Source organism: Bos grunniens, chromosome 23 (assembly GCF_055505025.1).
Source record: "Bos grunniens cultivar Pamir isolate PY7600 chromosome 23, Bosgru_T2T1.0, whole genome shotgun sequence".
Classification (NCBI taxonomy): domain Eukaryota; kingdom Metazoa; phylum Chordata; class Mammalia; order Artiodactyla; family Bovidae; genus Bos; species Bos grunniens.
Window position 1 is genome coordinate 29,560,574 of NC_141187.1, and position 17,684 is coordinate 29,578,257.

A 17,684-nucleotide genomic window follows, 5' to 3' on the forward strand; every position below is an offset into this window, starting at 1 on the left:
TTATTGAATTAATTCCTACTTTCCTGTTTTGGTGTCTCAGATGAGAGCAATGTCTTATACTTTTTTGTAGTCCTCAACAGAATGTATAATAGGTACTTAGAAATACTTGCTTACTAACCCATTTTCTCCTCATTTTGTCACCATTCAAATGAGCCAAGCATGAATTCAGGCTGGCTCTTCTCGAAATCCAGGAATAAGCCATTTTAGGAGCAATGGAGATTCGGCCTTCTCTTCCTTACCCTCCAAAGAATCCCTGACTTCTAGCCACTCCTGCTCAAGGTTCTCTGCAAGGTCACAGCTAAAGCCAGGAACATGTCAGGACTTTCTCCCAACTGATAGTCCAGTAATTATTATGCTTTATTTTATAACTATTTTACACTTTATTATAGAAAGAACAATGGATAGAAAGAAGCTATCTGTCATCAGCTGACTCTCCTTCTGCCCAATCAGTAATAGAGGAAAGAACTTTAATAAATTGGAGAGAAAAACCCAGATGAAATGTCTGTAAGGAGAAAAATCAGAATCAGGGGTGAAGGTGTGAGGAGAGAGGATAGGGGCAGTAGAGAAGATGGGTGACGTCTACAGGAAAAAGCCAAGACTTTGGGGCTTTAGGGGAAGACACAAGAAAAATAAATGATGAGTGGGGAACACTGTCAAGGAAGGCCTGGGGTGGAGATCCATGGAAGAGACTGCAGGCCAAACAAAAATCCCTCCCTGCATGCCCACTCACAACCCAGCAACAGGATGCCCACTGTAGACATTTAGAAAAACTAAGGGATTCAGAAGGAAGAGGGCCAAGCCATCTAGGTGGGAGATATCATTCTGTGGGATGATCTTTCCTGGAATTTTTCTGAGAATGTAGAGGGTGGAGAAAGAAATCCTCTTTTCTTCTCATTTCTTTTAAATATTTTTTTATTTAAAAAAAAAAAAAATCAAGGGCCCTAGGAACTGAGAGACAAAGCTGTCCACACAGAAACTCTAAGTGAGAGGTGGAAATAATATAGGTTGGTCCTGAAACCCACAGGCTCTGTCTTTTGACTCCCGCTGCCTATAATCCTGACTCGGTCAGGTCTGGAGCATTGCTTTCTAAGGCTCCCCCACTGTGCTGCCCCCTCCCAGGACTCCCCAACTGTGCTGCCCTCTCCAAGGACTCGGAGTCCTATATTGATCTCCACCCCATACATCCATCCCAAACTCACATCCTTTTTGCTTATCATCTCACGCCTTGACTGGTTTAAATAAGAGCACAGCAGTTGAAATGTTAGCGTGTTAACTCTCAGTACTTTGCCCTTCTTGGAGTCCAGGAAATAGGAACTGTGGGTCTCACTTGTGGGACTCACAATTGTGGGTCCCTGTTATGGGTCTCATCCAGGAAAGGGATAGGTCATGGAAAATCTAGAGGTGAGCGACTTCTGAATGATCATCGTGGGCCAGGTGTCTGGGATGGGCCGAGAGTCTGTTGCTCCATCAAGTAAACTGGGTAGGAATTGGAGCCCCCGACATTCTCTGAGTCATTATTCTCAGTGTTCTGGGTCAGTGCACGGCATGTTCGAGCCAAGTAGGAGGCCTGTGATTGGGAGGAGAAAAGAGGAGTGAGTACCATCTGCCATGCCATTTGCCTTTATCAACACCCGTATCTCAGGTCCTCAATTCTGTTCTCCCTGACCTTGGACCTTTGACTTGCTCCTTTCCCAAGATTCCATTCAAATCCTAATCCTTATTCCAGTCCCACATTCAGTATAGAGTTCCAGACTTCATTTCCAGTTTCCTCTTCTGTCCTATTTTCTTTATCCGAATGTCGCCTATTCTTACCCCCAGACTCTGTCTCCAACCCCTACATTTTCCCTGCTTCACAGCTTTTTTTTCTCAGTCACTGCTTGCTTCCCAATTCCATTTTTCATGTCCCATGCATCTATTTTTTTTCTCCATAGTTTCCACCACCACATTCCCTCTATTATCTTTTCCCACACCATGCCGCTTTTCCTTGACTTATCATTCCCTCCAGTTCTGATCCATATATCATCTCAACTCCCTGTTCCATGGATTCACCCTCCCTGGCCATTACTCTCCCTTACCAGGACAATCAGGCTGATGAACACCAGAAGGAGAATCACACTCAACAGGATCACGACCACTATGGCCCATGCAGGGAAGGAATCACTCCCTTCCGTTTCTCCCTCAGGGACAACTCGTGAGTCATTTTTGTTCTGCTGTGTATGGCTCTTGTTGTCGGGGGCGTCTGACACAATTGACGTGGGGGGTGTAGAGGAACCAGTGCGTACACACCGGGGAGCCTTGTTACTGGTACAAGGAGATCTAGTGCTGATAGATGCATTTCCTGTGACTTTCACTGTAGGTCTTATGTTCTCTGTGGCTGCTGTGTTTTTTGCTGTGAGTTTTATTGACGTTTTTATGATCTCAGTGACCGACGTGGTCTTTTCTTGATGTCTAGTAGATTTTGCTGAACCTCCTGTGGTCTTACAATGGGTCCATGTGGTCTTTCCTTCATGTTCTGTGGGCGTTTCTGGGGTTCCTGTGGTGTTCTCTTGGCCCCGTGTGATATTTCCTCTGTAGGTTTCAGTGGGCCTCTCATGGTTTGATGTGGTCTTTCCTTCGTGTCCTGTGGACTTTTCTGAGGCTCCAGTGGCCCTCTCATTGTCCCCTGTGGTCTTTGCTTCATGTTCTGTGGACTTTACTGGGGTTCCTGTGGTCCACTCATGGCCCCCTGTGGTTGATTGCTTGTGGTCACTCCCTTTTCCTAGGTTTTGTGTTGTCTTTTCAGTAGTCTTGTTTGAGGTGCTACTTGGTGTTACACCTTTGGCTGATTTGCTTGTCACTGTTGATCTGCTTGTTGTGCTCTTAAGACAAGTGGTATTCTTTCTGTTGGGTACTGGAGTTGTATGTGTTTCCCTATCTGTATTAGTGGTGTCATTAGGTTCAGAAGCATGTTCGTTCTTGGTAGTTGGCCCTATTCTTTGTTTGCTGGAGGTCTGTTCAGAAGCAGGAGGAGCAACTTGGGTTGTGGAGCTTTGGTGAGCCAGCTTGGAGCGGTGCGTGGTAGTGCATTGGTGCTTTGGCTTATGGGTTTCTGTAGATATCAGGGCGTCTGAAGAGCTGTATTCTGAATGAAAAGCAGTGTGGTTAGACAAGGTAATGGAACCAAGGTCTGGAGCCAGAAAGATTGAGGATTCGCCAGTTTTCCGGCGTTCTTGAAGTGTGGCAGCACCTGTGAAGGGAGAGAGGCAAATAAGAAACTTCCTCCATGCTCTTCCCTGTTTCCCTTCTTATGTCATCTGTAGGGCTCCCTTTGTTATCCCAGCTATGTCTCCCCAGCCAGTCTCTTTGGAATACCCTGCTATCTCATTCCCGTTCTCACCTCCACTCTCTGGACCTCTGGTGTGGCATTTCAGCAGGAATGCCGCCTCTCTCCTCTCCACCTCTGCTTCTCACTCCTCAATTTTGATCTTCCTAGCTTTATGGCCTTTTTCCTCATCTTTCTCAGCAAATAAGCTCCAACTTCATCTCAGTGCTCAAAAAATTCTTTGTTAGTTACTCTTTCCTGCTACCTTCAACGTGACATGCCAGTTGTTTGTGTGACTGTTAACCTCTACCCGGGTTTCCCACATGGCACAGTGGTAAAGAACCCCCCTGCCAATGCAGGAGATGCAAGAGACACGAGTTCAATCCCTGGGTCGGGAAGATCCCCTGGAGGGGGAAATGGCAACCCACTCCAGTATTCTTGCCTGGAAAATTCCATGGACAGAGAAGCCTGGTGGGCTACAGTCCAGGAGTTGAGTAGAGTTGGACACAACTGAGCGACTGAGCTTACAACCTCTACCCCTGTCCAGTTTATCACATTGTAAGATTTTGAGAGGAATTATTGACTGGTATTTTGCTTTGCAAGTATTGCACTAGAGATTATATACTTATGGAATAGAGTTGTCTTTCCATGGCAGAGCTGAGCGGAAAGGGAATACGTGTCCTAATCTCCATCTTTCCATAATAGTCCAGCTCCATTCAAGATGTAAGTGTGTGAGAGACTAAGGAAGACCTCTAGCAAAACCTCCCACAGTAAGTAGACACTGGTGACTCACGAGAATATAAAAAGAGGGACAGAGGGTGGGTAGAGGAGCAGGTTGGGAAACTTTCATTTTGATGATGAAGGTTGATCTGGATCCCAGGAAGCAGAAGAGAGGACTCAACCCTTATGGTTCCCCATTGGCTCCCCCTTCTCACACACCTGAAGCCCTCTGAGACAGATGAAGGTGGCCCTTTTGAAAGAGAAAGAGATTAACCTGGGGGTCCTAGGAGGTGTGAATGAGGCCGCTGGATTGGCAGGGACCGAATATGTTTAAGGACAGGGTGTGAACCCCATCAGTGAACAGATATGGGCCTTAACTCCATGGAAGAACAACCAGTGGAGGCAGAGTAGATGTCTCTGATATCTAACCAGGAGAGTAAGGGCCAGGAGAGCACTGAGGAGTGAGACACAGCGTCGTTACATAACTGACATTTCCAGGCTCTTTTAGCTCAAGGTGGCGACCAGAACCTGGATGCACTCCCAATCACAGGAAACCACAATCCACACACCCGCCTGCTGACTGCTTAGGAGGGCTGACGGTTGAGGAACTCAGTCCTTGAAAGAAATATGGGTGGGCAAGAAGGGGTCAAGAGTGGGAGGGAAGCCCAAGTCCCTTGATGGGATTTGAGGTTGTGGGGAGAGAGGAGGGCTGAACAATCAGGCCCTCACTTCACTGGCTGGAGTCATTCTCTGACTTTCTTGGCAACAATACTGATCATGCGTGTGTATGTGTGTGCTCAGTCACCCAATCGTGTCCAACTCTTTGTGACCCCATGGACTGTAGCTGGCCAGGTTCCTCTATCCTTGGGATTCTCCAGGCAAGAATACTAGAGTGAGTTACCATGCCCTCTTCCAGGGGATCTTCCTGACCCAGGGATCGAACCCATGTCTCCTGTGGTTCCTACATTGGCAGGAGGGTTCTTTACCACTGAGGCACAAGGGAAACCCATGGCTATCGTTTACTGGGGCCCTTCTTGGGGCCAGGCACTCTGCCAGTTGCCTCATAGCCATTCTTTCTGGGTTGTCTTCTAAGGTAATTGATCTCCCAGCTCCCCACAAGGCATCTCAGAAACTGTCAATGTCCCTGTTTTACAGCAAAGAAACTCGAGTCTCTTGGAGAAATGATGACTTGCACACAATGGTGACTTGGCCACAGCAATGGCCAACCTTTCTGGAACACTTACTGAGAGACAGGCAGGTCTTATGAAGGAGGACATGTATTAACGCATTTACTTTTCACAGCAACCTTTTGAGATTGAGAATTTATTATCCTTTCCTTTTTATAGATGAGGAAGCAAGGCTAAGAGAGGTTAAGCAATCTCCCCAAAGACACTCAGCAGATAAGAGGTTGAGCCAGAACTGAAACACATATTCTGGGTTCCCAGGCCCAGACTTTTACTGGTAAAGACCACACTCAGTTCAGTTCAGTCGCTCAGTCGTGTCCAACTCTTTGTGACCCCATGGACTGCAGCATGCCAGGCCTCCCTGTCCATCACCAACTCCTGCAGTTTACTCAAACTCATGTTCGTTGAGTCGGTGATATAGCCCATAAGTCAGCCCAGCCTCTTGGGGAAGAAAGAACACTGACATTGGTGGGACCCCTGAAGGATGCTGTTCACATACTTGTTCATTTAATCTTCACCATGAACTTGTGAGGCAAGTATATGATCTTATTTTACAGGTGAAAAAAGGGAGTTCAAAGAGGGTGAGTAATTGGCAAAGATAGGCTTTTCACTACACCCCAGATGCTTTTAAATGTGATAAGGGATGACTAAAATATCCATGGAGTGAAGAAATAGGCAGACAGGCAGTTCAGAATGGCCAATTCCACTGGCCTTATTAAGGAGTCAGAGGACAGGATGGAGTCCAGGCACTATCCCTCACTAGCTTTACATCTTCACTCAGGCCACTTAAATGCTCTGACGGCTCAGGTCCTGAACAGTAAATAACGATGTCAACCTACCAGTTTAGTGTGAAGACTATAGGAAGTATGGAGCACTGAAGGTGCTGAAGTGTAGAAGACTCTTTGAAGTAGTAGTCTTTGAAACAATCTCAGACTTTCTTGTTTTTCTCTTGGTAGTAAGGGAAGCCGAGCCTGTGGCCTTGCCCTCCAGCCTTCTGCAGCCCCAGATGTCTCTTCTACCTGCCCTGGTTTCTACACCTCTGTGCCTACCTTGACCACACCTTCAAAATGGCAGCCCTCCACGTTCCTGAGCTGCTTCCTGTTTTATCAACAGAGCACTCATCACTTTCTAACATATAGTAAGTGCAGTTTACTCCCCCAGTGGCAGGGACTTTATGTGTTTTATTCATCCCTATGTCTCTAGTCTAGAACAATGTCTGGGCCATAGGAGGCACTTCATAAATATTTGTTGAATAGATAAATGAGGGAATTTTTTAAGACTGATGAAAACTTTTCAGAAGCCATGCCAATAGCTTTTCATTATGCATATTGAGTAAAAAAAAAAAAAAAAAACATAATTGTGACCTCCGAAAGTTGGGAGACTAAGGTTTAACTTCTGCTGGGTTAAGTAATGGAGCCCTGAGATGAAAAGATGTGGAAAGAAGACCTCTCACTCACCAGTTTTGGGATACCGGTTATTTAACCACAGGAGTCACATAGTCAATAACTAGACCTAGAAAACTAGATCTTAGAATTCCAGATCTACATCACATAGCCGTGGAACCATTGATTATAAAATCTGGAGCTGAAGCTCAATGTAACCCATGGTCCTGAGTCTTGAGGAAAATCAGTGACTAAACCTCAGGGTGGAGATGACCATGTCTTCTGCCCAGTAGATCTACCATTGGTAGCAACTTGCTTTTCCTAGAAAGTTTTCACCATGAGATATTCATTTCACTGACTATAAAAATGATCTGAAGAGAACTGTTTTGGTCACTGAGGTATAGACAAAGGAAAACTTGGCTTTAGCACAAGACACTGGAGGTAGATACTCAGCCTGGATAAAAGAATTAAAACAAATCTTACAATATCAAAACTGTGCATACAGTTCCAAAGGTCTGTTATATCTGCTTCTTTCACTAGTTTGAAAAGAATATGGACATCCTACTAAGTAACTTGTGCCATGGGGCCTCTGTCATAACAGCCTCACCCAAAAGAGTATTTCTGATGTTTCTTGATGTCCCACCCCTCAAAAATGGCTTACTCCATTTGCCTGCTTGTTAAAGTGTCTATATAGTTTAAGTGCAACATGGGACCTAAAACGCAGACATAGTAAAAAGATGAAAGAGAAATACACTCAAATATTTGACTGGGCAACTGGGGTTTATTAGAAGAGATTTTCTTTTCCTATTTTTTCCCATTTTCCAGTTTCTAGGATGAGAATATATTATTTTTGTAATAGAAATTAAATCAAATGACACTTACTGTAGGAAAATGTCTTTTTTAGATTCTCCCCAGGACCTCAGCCCCATCTGTGCTTTCTGCAGTGATGATTTAATCTAGATTCTGCACCTGTGGTTCTGTGGTTGCATGATGCAGACTCTGGGGTTCTAGGATCTAGTTATCTGCAGCTGAGTATTGATTGGTCCCGTGGGTAAATGACAGGGCGTACCCCAGAGCTATGGGCTAAAGGTCTTCATCCGCTCCTCTTGACACTCTTCCCTCCCCACCCTGGCCTCACTCTCTGCTGGACACAGTCATGTCCTGGCCCTGACTCACACTCCACTTCCACCCTGACTCCCTCCCAACCTCACCCCAGCTTCAAGCCCTCCCCACCCATCACCACCTTGTTCCACTCTGCAGGATCCGAGCACCCAGGGGCCCTTCCTTCCCCACCATCCCCTCGGTCCCAGCCAGCCAAGCTCTAACGTGGCCATCTCCCAGACCAAAACCCACGGAGCCCGTGTCCTGCTCCAGAATTCAGATTTCAAGTTTGCCTTGCACCTGTCCTATGCCCTAGAGCGGGGATCCCCAACCTCTGGGATCTAAAGCCTGATGATCTGAGGAGGAGCTGATGTAATAATAGTAGAAATGAAGTGCATAATAAATATAATGAGCTTGAATCATCCCCAAACCATCCCCCCTCACCATCCGGTCTGTGGAAAAATTTTCTTCCACAAAACTGGTCCCTGGTGCCAAAGAAGTTGGGGACCACTGCCCTAGAGTAAATCTCCCTCAAAAGTGAATGTAAGGAAAAAAAATAAGTGAATGTGTGCGGAGCTGATTCGAGACTCATTCCCTCCTGTCTTTGCAGGATCCTTTCCCTGGGCAGAAGCGTGACAGAGGGCTGGAGAGTGGCAGGTCAGACAGCCAGCCTAACGGGAAGGGGAAGAGAAGGTGGGTGAGACTGGGGTGGTGGCTCAGGGCGGCTCTGGTGCCTCTGAGGTAGGGGTGGGTGGGAGGGGCGGGGAAGGGCCTCCAATCACGGCACTGCTGAGACCTGGTGGAGACACTGAGAGATTCCTTGGCCCCTGCCCCTGCTGTCCACCATCAGCCCCATCACCTGCCCCCAGCCCCTCCAGCCTCAACGTGACCCTGAGCTCAGGGAAGGATAAACGTCACCTTCAGTCAAACACTATTGGAAGGAAAAGCAGCTGCCTTCCCTGACCTAGAGTGTCCATACTTAGGCCTTTCTGGGCCCTGGTTTGGGATCATCAAGGCTATTACCGTGAATGACTCTATGCAATATGTAGAGAGTCCCTCTGAACCTGTTTCTGCCAATTGTCTACCTTGTAAAGACCCTCCTCTGAATTGCCCAGGCCCCTCCCAAAGCCCCCTATGTTTGGGCATCTCCACTCCCCAGTTTCAGTCCCAGAACTCTCTCTTAATTAAGTGAACTGATTTTGCAATTTCACTTTACCTGGTGAGATCTATTTGGCTTGTCAAACTTTTCTTTTTAATTTTTATTGGAATATAGTTGATTTACAATGTATTAGTTTCAGGTGTACAACTCAGATATATCTCCACTCTTCTATTTTTTTTTAGATTCTTTTCCCATACCGGCCATCATCACACTTTTCTATATTCACTTTCTTCCCAAAGCCTTGGGATGTTTCCCAACTGTAAAATGGGGATAAAACCACACACCGTATTGAGTTGTCATGAGGATTAAGTAAATAAATGTAGATGAAATGCCTAGAATGACACTTGGTGTGTGGTAACCAGTTGGCCTGGTGCATCCTCCCATTTTACAGAAGCCCAGACTAAGCACCTGGGCCGGAGCCAGGGCTGGAAGGCAGGTCGGTGCAGAACAAGGAAAGAAATGCTCTTTATGCGCCCTGAGGACAGCGGCGGGGGTGGTGTGGCGGGATCCCCGCTTGCCTCTGTGATGTTAGACAAGCATTTTACCTCTCTGAGTCTCACTTTCCTCACTATAAAATGGGATATCATTAATCACCTCAGGAGATTGGAGGACATGAAACGAGATGAAGTACTTTGAGCATCCGTGAATTCCTTGCACAAAGCAGATGCTCAGGGAGTGTCAGATCCCCACTGCTGCCCACCCAGGACTGCCAGCAGCCAGTGTCTTCATTCAGACGGGAAGAAGCCCCACTTTGGTGTCTGCAGCCTCACAGGCCACGTTTTAGCAGAGCGAAGCAGAGCATAGGCTGTATTTCATCTCCAACATGCCCCTCAGCTGGCAAATTTGAGCCGTGTACACCCTAGACAACTGCATGCAGCAGCTCGGAACCCACCCGTCTTCCCACCACATATTCACTTGCTGTTCATTTCTGCGATTGGTCAACCATAGGCATGCTAAGAAACAACTCCTCTCTGTTTTCTATGCCCCTGTGTGATGGTGACCCCTCGCCTCTGAGGGCATCTTACCTGCCTCCAGAGAGGTGAGAAGGAAAAGGAAGAAGCACTGGAGGCCAAAGACGGAACGGATGCAGTGGGCTGGCTGGGCCATGTCGGAGCTGGATGGCTGCTTGAGGCCGTAGGTTGGGGTCCCCTCAGCTTATATGGGCCCAGCTTTGACGTCACGGGGGCTGGGGCTCCTCAGGCTGAAATCTTAAACAAATGGAACCGCCCCACCTTGCGGGGGTGCCCTGATAACGGGAGACCACAGCAGCTTTGTCATGTAGCAGGGAACGTGTGTGTCTACCCAAGGGGTGGGATCTGGGGGCAGGGAAAAGCAACTGGGAGGGACCAACTCCTGCCCCAGCCCCAGCAGAGGTTGTGGGGGTTGGGTGGGTGGCGTCCGGGGTTCTGGGCTGGTGGGGAGCAGACGGTGGCTTCTAGAAAGACTGAGATCTGGCTGGGGTGGGAGGGGGAGGGGGACAGTTGGATGCCTGGGTTTTGGGAAGAGATTCAAATTCTGATTCTTCTTCAGCTGCACCCTCTGCTTTCCACTTCTCTTACGTCAGCCCAGCTCTCCACACCCCTTACTCACACACCCCTTACTCACACACGTTCACTCTTTTTGCCCTGGGTGGAGCTGCCCATGAGTATGAGGTGAAAGAGCAGAGACGGGGAAAGCCCTCCAGTGTCTGGCTCCTGCAAAGACAGGTGCTTCCAGGTGTCCAGAGATGACACACCAGGTGGGGACAGGTGGAGACGGAGACAAAGGCAGACATGGAACCCCAGGGACTGACGTATCCCTCAGCAGGGGTGGCGGCCAGTCCGTCTAGGACCTCCCTGGAGTCTCCCTCTCCCCTTGGTCCTGATTCCCTGCCTGAAGCAAACATTAGCTCAGAGGTTGTCAAAGTTCATATACTGCGCTCCCAGGAGACAGTGCCTGGGGCTGGCATAGGGGGAGGGCAGGCTCCCTGGGATTCTAAGGAGAGAGGAAGCTGTGGGTCCGGGGGTCTCAAGTCACCACCCCTATTGCTCACTTAATTTGTTTACGGTGGGTCTCCTCTACTGGGGAGTCAGCAGCCGGCCAGGTCTTTGCCATGATTGCTGCTGCAGCCCCAGCACCAGAGTGAGGGCCTGGCACACGGGACGCAGTCAATCGTGTTGACTCGGCTGAACGGAGTGGAAGCCAGGGCTGGCTCCTACCTCTAGGGGTGAGTGGAGCAGGCAGAGGGGGTGGAGACGGCCTGACCTGGAGGGCACGGTGCCAGGGCCCTGGGGCCACGGGGCTCATGGGAGGACTAGAGGGCCGAACTTGTGAATCCATCTAGTACTGGGCATGATTGGTCCCTAAGACCTAGGCAGGGCTGGAGTGGAAGGGAAGAGGAGAGGCCAGCTGCTCATTAACATGATTAGGCAAGTAATTAGGCTCCATGGAATCAGACCAAAGCCTGACTGCTCAGAACTGGGTAGCCTGCCTCCCAGGCAATGCGTCCTGTAGGGTAGGGAGACTGAGGCAGAGGTAGACCTCCTCTGCCTCTCCATCTGGACCCAGGAGGGACTGAAAATCCCCCTTTCCACTAATCTGGCCCCACCCCCACACTTTCCTCCAGGGACCCAGGTCTCTAGGAGAGAAGTTCTCAACAAGGAGAGGCAACTCTGTCCCCTGGGGACATTTCGCCATGTCTAGAGACAACCTTGTCCCACCTTGGAGGGGGTTGCTCCTGGCACCCAGCGGGTAGAGGCCAGAGGGGGTCCTGGCCATCCTGCAAGGCACAGGACAGCCCCACAGCAAAGAACTCTCCAGCTCACATCAGTGGTGCTCAGGTTGAGACTCTCTGCCTTCACTGTGTAAATAAATATTCCCCATTCTTCTTTAGCCACAACGTCCCCCAGAGGACACACGCATCAGAGGTGGAGGAACTTAGAGGTATGTGCAGGCTCTTGATGTCAGAAGAGGTTGTTGTGTCTGAGCTGTAATAGTTAGGTTGTGTGTGCACGATGGCTCAGTCATGTCCGACTCTTTTGCGACCCTGTGGACTGCAACCCACCAGGCTCCTCTGTCTATGGGATTCTCCAGGCAAGAATACTGGAGTGGGTTGCCATTTCCTCCTCCAGGGGATATTCCTGACCCAGGGATCAAACCCGTGTCTTTTGCATCTCCTGTGTTGGCAGGAGATTCTATACCACTGCACAACCTGGGCTGAGAGGGTCACAAAACAACCCTACCAGCTACTGATGTCTGAGCTGTTCTAGGTACAGAGATATGTGCCGAGCACTTTACCTTGTTGTAACTTATGAGGTTAGCAATGTCAGCCTCATTTTACAGCTTGAGAACAAACAAGCTTGGTTCAGGGAAATGATTTAAATGCCCAAGGTCACATATCTGGTAAGAGGCAGAGACCAGACCTGGTCGGTGCCTGCCCGACGGCAAAGCACTTGGATAATTACACAGTGGCTGGGAGACCAGGGGAGCACTACTGTTTTATTTAGCAAGAGTTGTGTCCACCACCCACCTGGAGTGGTCTAAGCAGGGGGCGTCACAGAGCAGGGTTCCTCACCTGTACTGAGGTGAGAGAATTGAAGGTCTCAAGAGGGTCAGGAGCCAGCCCAAGGGGGCTCCTTATAGAAAGGGGGACCCCCATCCTGTTCCCCAGGGGTCCCAAGCAGTGTCCTCAGCTAAGTTCTCTGATAGTTGGGGAAGAGAATGGGAACAGGAAGAAAGAATGAGGAGAGGAGGTTCCCACTGCCCAGATCGGGATGCCATAAAGGCTGGAAGACCCCTGGAGACCATGGTGCCCTGGTCCTTCCTTCTACAGATGAGAAAACTGCATCAGAGTCTTGAGTGACTTGAATGAGTCTGCTCAGGGAAGGAAGGAGGAAGGCCATCGGGAGAGGGGCATAGGCGATCCCAGTCGTGCCCCTTCACTTGACGGAGTAGTGCTGGCTGGTGGGTTCGTGGTGGCAGCCATAAGGGGTCACAGAGCCACAACCACACCCCATATTCATCTCCTTCCGGAACTCGCAGGCCTATGAGATGAGGGATGGATAGGAAGGGTTAACTAAGCTGCCCAGCCCTCAGCTCTCCCCATGGACTGCGGCCTCCCTCAACAACTCAGGTTCTCAGAGCTCCTCTTTCTGCAAAAACAGTAAGGATAATGAACCAGACTAATTTGCTGAGCACTTACTATGTGCCAGGGCTTCCCAGGTGGCTCAGAGGTTAAGACATCTGCCTGCAATGCAGGAGACCTGGGTTCGATCCCTGAGTTGGGAAGATTCCCTGGAGAAGGAAATGGCAACCCACTCCAGTATTCTTGCCTGGAGAATCCCATAGATAGAGGAGCTTGGTGGGCTACAGTCCAGGGGGTCGCAAAGAGTTGGACACGACTGAGTGACTTCACTTCACTTACTATGTGCCAAGCACCTAAGCGGTTTACATGTGTAAGCTCATTTTACCCCCCAACAGCCCTTTGAGCTGGATACTATCAATATCCTTCTCATTTTATCCAGGACTCAATTACCTCATCCGTAGAATAAGAGACAATAATATTGCTTGTATCACAGGGTTGCTGTGAGCTAAGATATGTACAATACCTGGCACAGAATAAGTGCTATTTAAGTGTCAGTTATTACTTAAATGGAGTAATACAGAACACAGAGAGGCTGAGTAACTTGCACAAGGTCACACAGCTGTAATGACAGAGCCAGGATTCAAAACCCAAGTTATAATGTAATTCCATGAAGTTGACTCTTCACTGCCTAGAGCTAAATGTAGTGCCTCCATGGGCTGGTCAGCCTACAGTGTTCCCCTGCCTCTCTTTCAGTGGCCCCAACCCCACATCCCTGCCCAATCGATGTTTCCTCTCAGCCACCCGGACTGGGGTCCCTTTCCCCCTTCCTCCCTCCCTAAGTGTGGTAAGCTGTCATTTTCCCCTGAAGCCCCTGTCCTTCTGGGGCACCAGGGCCAGCCCCACTGGCCTCAGAGACCCACACATTTGGACCACAGCTTCACTCACCTTTTTGATACCATACAGTAGACTGACAATTGCTGCTACCAAAGAGAGAGTGATCAACACGATGGCCCAGTCGGGGACAGAGCCCTTCTCTTGTGGCTTCGGGCCTGAGGACCAGAGAGGGGCTGTGACCGAGGCAGGTGGGACCTCAATCCCCCGACTCCCCACTGCCCTCTGTAACTTTGCATCTTTCCTTCTGTGACTCTGATGTCTACGTGACTCTGAGACCACGTTGCTCGGTGTCTTGTCATCTTGGGAATAGAATTTCAGTGGAGGGGGTTTCAAAGGGCTTCACTCCAAACCGCACTCACTTCTTCCCTTACACCTGTGGACGCATCTGTCAGTCTCTGAAGTCCTCACTGACATCCACGCCTCTCCGTCTTTCTGAACCGTCCTCCATATCCCAGGCTGTTGTTGGGCCTCTCTCATCTGCCATGCCTCTGCACTCTGACAGTCCCGCCCTGCCGGTAGTTCCCTCATCTTATTCAGAGGCTGCCCCCTCTGCCCTCCTCACGACCCCACCCTGACTCTGATCTTTAAGGGGAGTCAGAGCCAATCCTCTTGTTTTCCCTTTGCTCGTTTCCTGCCCTCAGACTGCCTGGTGGGGAGATTTGGATTGAACGGGAGGGAGGAAGGAGACAGAGGGAGGAGGACAGGATCTCGGGAGGGGATATTTGTTGCCCTGCAAAGACAGGTTGGGCCACAAGGAATATAGTCGGAAACCTTTTGGGGAAGCAATCGGGTAACAGCCATCCAGCTTCTGGTGTGACCAGAGGCTTGAGGGGTACTGAAACCCTTTGAAGAACTGGAGATGTTCTTAGGTGTACTCAAAACACAGTAGAAAGCAAGCCTTAAGCCTGTCCCTACAATGGCAACCCACTCCAGTATTCTTGCCTGGAGAATTCCATGGACAGAGGAGCCTGGTGGGCTACGGTCCATGGGGTCGCAGAGTCAGACATGACTGAATGATGAACACTTTCACACTTTCACACTCCTCTCCAGGAGCTGGGGTGCCTGCCGGTCAGTGACCCAATGCAAACAAGAGCGCCTTACTGGTCGGGACGCTGAGCCCAGAGGAGGCGGTGGCCGCTCCAGCTGTGGTGGCTGCGGAACCGCCTGCGACAGCCCCACCTGCTGTGGAAGCCCCAGGCATGGGTAAAGCAGTTCCAAGGACTGTTGTTGGGGAGGCAGATCCTAGAAGGGCAGAGGGGAAAACGGGTGGATGTCTGCGCGAGAACAGAAGCAGAAATTCCATCCAGTGCCCTCTCAGTTGAGGGCAAGTGTTTGGTAAATGAAAATAAAAGGACTGAGAAAAGCTAAGACAGTCTTAAAAACAGAAGTGGAAGGCTTATACTACCATACCCTAAGACTGGCTGCAAAGCTGCAGACATTAAGGACTGTGGCCCCGGAGTAAGAACAGACAGAAGAGCCCAGAAATAGCCTTGGTCACTTTACTTTCAATAAAGGGACTCACACATTTCAATGGTGGGGAGAGAGGGAGAGTCTTTGAAATGAGTGGTTCCAGGGCAACTGGTTATCTGTAAGAGGAGAAAAGGGATCTTGACCTCTCCCTTACTCCATACACAGAAATTAATCTGAGATGTGTCATAGGCTTAAATTTGAAAGCTAAGATTCTTAGATTCAAAGATTCTAAATTTGAAAGTAAAGCTTCTGGAAGAATGCATCAGAGAATATTTTCATGACCTTGAATTAGGCAAAAAAAATGTCTTAGGCAGGATATAAAAACACTAACTACAAGAGAAAAAGTTGATAAGTTGAAAAGCAGAAGGAGGGCCTTTGTATAGCCACCAAAGCCAGGACTGCTTCAGTGAGGCTCTGGGAGCTAACAATTTATTCATGGCTGAGCACAGGAAGCCCCCACCCAGAGCTGCAGGCAAAGCTAAAGAGCTCTTCAGAGATGCACTGAGCAACAGAAGTGTCACCTGGCAACGCTGATGCTGCTCCTGATGGGCTGCCAGAAATGGCTGGACTTAAAGTCTGAGGATTACTGGGCAAAGCCCCAGGTGTTGAAGAAACTGTAGAGAAACTCACAGAGACAGTGGGGAGACCAGCAGAGACAGTAGGGAGACCTGCAGAAACATCCCCAGAGACAGTGGGGAGACCTGCAGAGACAGTAGGGAGACCTGCAGAGATATCCCCAGAGACAGTGGGGAGACCAGCAGAGACAGTAGGGAGACGTGCAGAGATAGTAGGAAGGCCAGCAGAGACATCCCCAGAGACAGTGGGGAGACCTGCAGAGACAGTAGGGAGACCAGCAGAGACATCCCCAGAGACAGTGGGGAGACCAGCAGAGACAGGAGGGAGACCTGCAGAGACACCCCCAGAGACAGTGGGGAGACCAGCAGAGACATCCCCAGAGACAGTGGGGAGACCAGCAGAGACAGTAGGGAGACCAGCAGAGACAGTGGGGAGACCTGCAGAGATAGTAGGAAGACCAGCAGAGACATCCCCAGAGACAGTGGGGAGACCAGCAGAGACAGTGGGGAGACCTGCAGAGACATCCCCAGAGACAGTGGGGAGACCTGCAGAGACAGTAGGGAGACCAGCAGAGATAGTAGGAAGACCAGCAGAGACATCCCCAGAGACAGTGGGGAGACCAGCAGAGACATCCCCAGAGATGGTGGGGAGACCTGCAGCGATGGTGGGGAGACCAGCAGAGACGGTGGGGAGACCTCCAGAGTTAGCTGTCCCCGATGGGATCAGCTGAGCTGTTGGCAGAAGAAAAATGAGAAGATGGAGTTAGAAGAGCTGGCCCTCTCCCTGGACCTCGAGTCCACATCTTGCCCCTAAAGCCCCCGTGCTCACCACAGCCAGCGAAGGCCTGCAGGCCCAGGAGCAGCACCAGTGCAGCAGCCATGGCGCCGCTGAGATGCGCTTCCAGGACCGTCTCCCTGGCTCTTTAAAGGCTTTAAGGCCCTATTAGGAGCCTCAGGAGAGCCAGGTGTGCCAGGGCCTCCATCAACACTGGGATCTTCATTCCCAGGGAGAGGCCACCCAGCTGTCCCCAGGGGATTAATCTATCCCAGCTTGGTTCCAGGAAGCACTGGGCGAGGGGGAGAGTGAGTAAGAACCTGAGGATTCTCCTTCCAGGCTCTCAGGCTCTTTCCGGGTTCGGGATCTAACCCCCAGGTCAGAGTCAGTCCCTATTCTGGACCTTCTCTGAAGGGGGAGAGACCCAGGTCTCCTATCCCAAGGTCCTTGTGCGCCTAGAAATATGACCATGGAGGGGTGAGGTATATGGGTCCCTTGGGGACGCAGAGGGTAAAGAATGACTGACACAGCCTGAGGACCTCATCTGATTCTCAGGAGAGACCATGGCAGGGCAGGAGGGTGAACACCTGAACCATCCCTCCTTCACAGTGGCTGCAGCCCACAGAACTTTCCATTCCTTTGGCGGAGAAGGGGTAATGAGAGGAGAGGGGCACCAGGCAAGACAATCGTCTGTTCAGGGGCAGAGGGATAAGCAAGTTCAGAACCCAGCTGTGAATCCACTGTGCTGGAATCTACCACTTCCAAGCTGTGCACTCTCGGGCGAGTCGTGTGACCTATCAAAGTCTTCACCCCTAAAACTGGGGTAAGGCAGTACCTACTTCAGAGGGCCATAATAAGAATGAAAGGAAATAATGTTTCTAAGGTGCCCAGCACACAGCAGCCTCAGCTATGATGACATGAAAAGATGAGCGCTCCCACTCTCCTCTTAGGAGGACTCAGATCCCCCAAAGCACCTCTCTGAGTTCCCACTTCCTCCCCCTCACTGCTCCTGCCTCCTATGTCTGCTGAGCCTTTTGTCCATGAATTCCTCCCAATCTGG

At 49.9% G+C, this 17,684-nt stretch overlaps 2 protein-coding genes across 5 annotated transcripts; both read right to left on the bottom strand.

Annotated features, from left to right (window-relative positions):
- Window positions 1-433: 433 nt before the first annotated feature.
- Window positions 434-10,027, bottom strand: MUCL3 (mucin like 3). Of its 2 annotated transcripts, none has more exons than XM_086369467.1 (3): window positions 9,873-10,027; window positions 2,076-3,121; window positions 434-1,567 (listed from the first exon to the last, which is right to left on the bottom strand). In XM_086369467.1, exons 1-3 carry the CDS (start codon window positions 9,952-9,954, stop codon window positions 1,421-1,423), a joined length of 1,275 nt encoding a protein of 424 aa, XP_086225593.1. In that variant the 5' UTR covers window positions 9,955-10,027; the 3' UTR covers window positions 434-1,420. The 2 variants fall into 2 exon arrangements, with proteins under 2 accessions (XP_086225593.1, XP_086225592.1); XM_086369466.1 differs by having other exon boundaries at window positions 903-1,567; window positions 2,076-3,226; window positions 9,873-10,022.
- Window positions 10,028-12,298: 2,271 nt separating this feature from the next.
- On the bottom strand, window positions 12,299-16,754 carry LOC147347127 (uncharacterized). Of its 3 annotated transcripts, XM_086369469.1 has the most exons (6): window positions 16,679-16,754; window positions 16,417-16,581; window positions 15,796-16,362; window positions 14,906-15,046; window positions 13,856-13,959; window positions 12,299-12,869 (listed from the first exon to the last, which is right to left on the bottom strand). In XM_086369469.1, exons 1-6 carry the CDS (start codon window positions 16,728-16,730, stop codon window positions 12,765-12,767), a joined length of 1,134 nt encoding a protein of 377 aa, XP_086225595.1. In that variant the 5' UTR covers window positions 16,731-16,754; the 3' UTR covers window positions 12,299-12,764. The 3 variants fall into 3 exon arrangements, with proteins under 3 accessions (XP_086225595.1, XP_086225596.1, XP_086225594.1); XM_086369470.1 differs by lacking the exon at window positions 15,796-16,362 and having other exon boundaries at window positions 16,504-16,581; XM_086369468.1 differs by having other exon boundaries at window positions 15,796-16,581.
- Window positions 16,755-17,684: the final 930 nt, after the last annotated feature.

What these genes read in the sequence shown, in the direction of transcription:
- MUCL3 (XM_086369466.1), bottom strand. Translation starts at nt 9,954, where the DNA reads ATGGCCCAGCCAGCCCACTGCATCCGTTCCGTCTTTGGCCTCCAGTGC. An exon ending in TCTCACCTCTCTGGAGGCAG is followed by an intron (nt 3,227 to 9,872) that starts GTAAGATGCCCT and finishes CTCCCTTCACAG; the next exon opens with GTGCTGCCACACTTCAAGAA. An exon ending in TCATCAGCCTGATTGTCCTG is followed by an intron (nt 1,568 to 2,075) that starts GTAAGGGAGAGT and finishes TCCCAATCACAG; the next exon opens with GCCTCCTACTTGGCTCGAAC.
- LOC147347127 (XM_086369468.1), bottom strand. Translation starts at nt 16,730, where the DNA reads ATGGCTGCTGCACTGGTGCTGCTCCTGGGCCTGCAGGCCTTCGCTGGC. An exon ending in AGCAGCATCAGCGTTGCCAG is followed by an intron (nt 15,047 to 15,795) that starts GTGACACTTCTG and finishes CTGCCCTTCTAG; the next exon opens with GATCTGCCTCCCCAACAACA. An exon ending in TACTGTATGGTATCAAAAAG is followed by an intron (nt 12,870 to 13,855) that starts GTGAGTGAAGCT and finishes CTCATCTCATAG; the next exon opens with GCCTGCGAGTTCCGGAAGGA.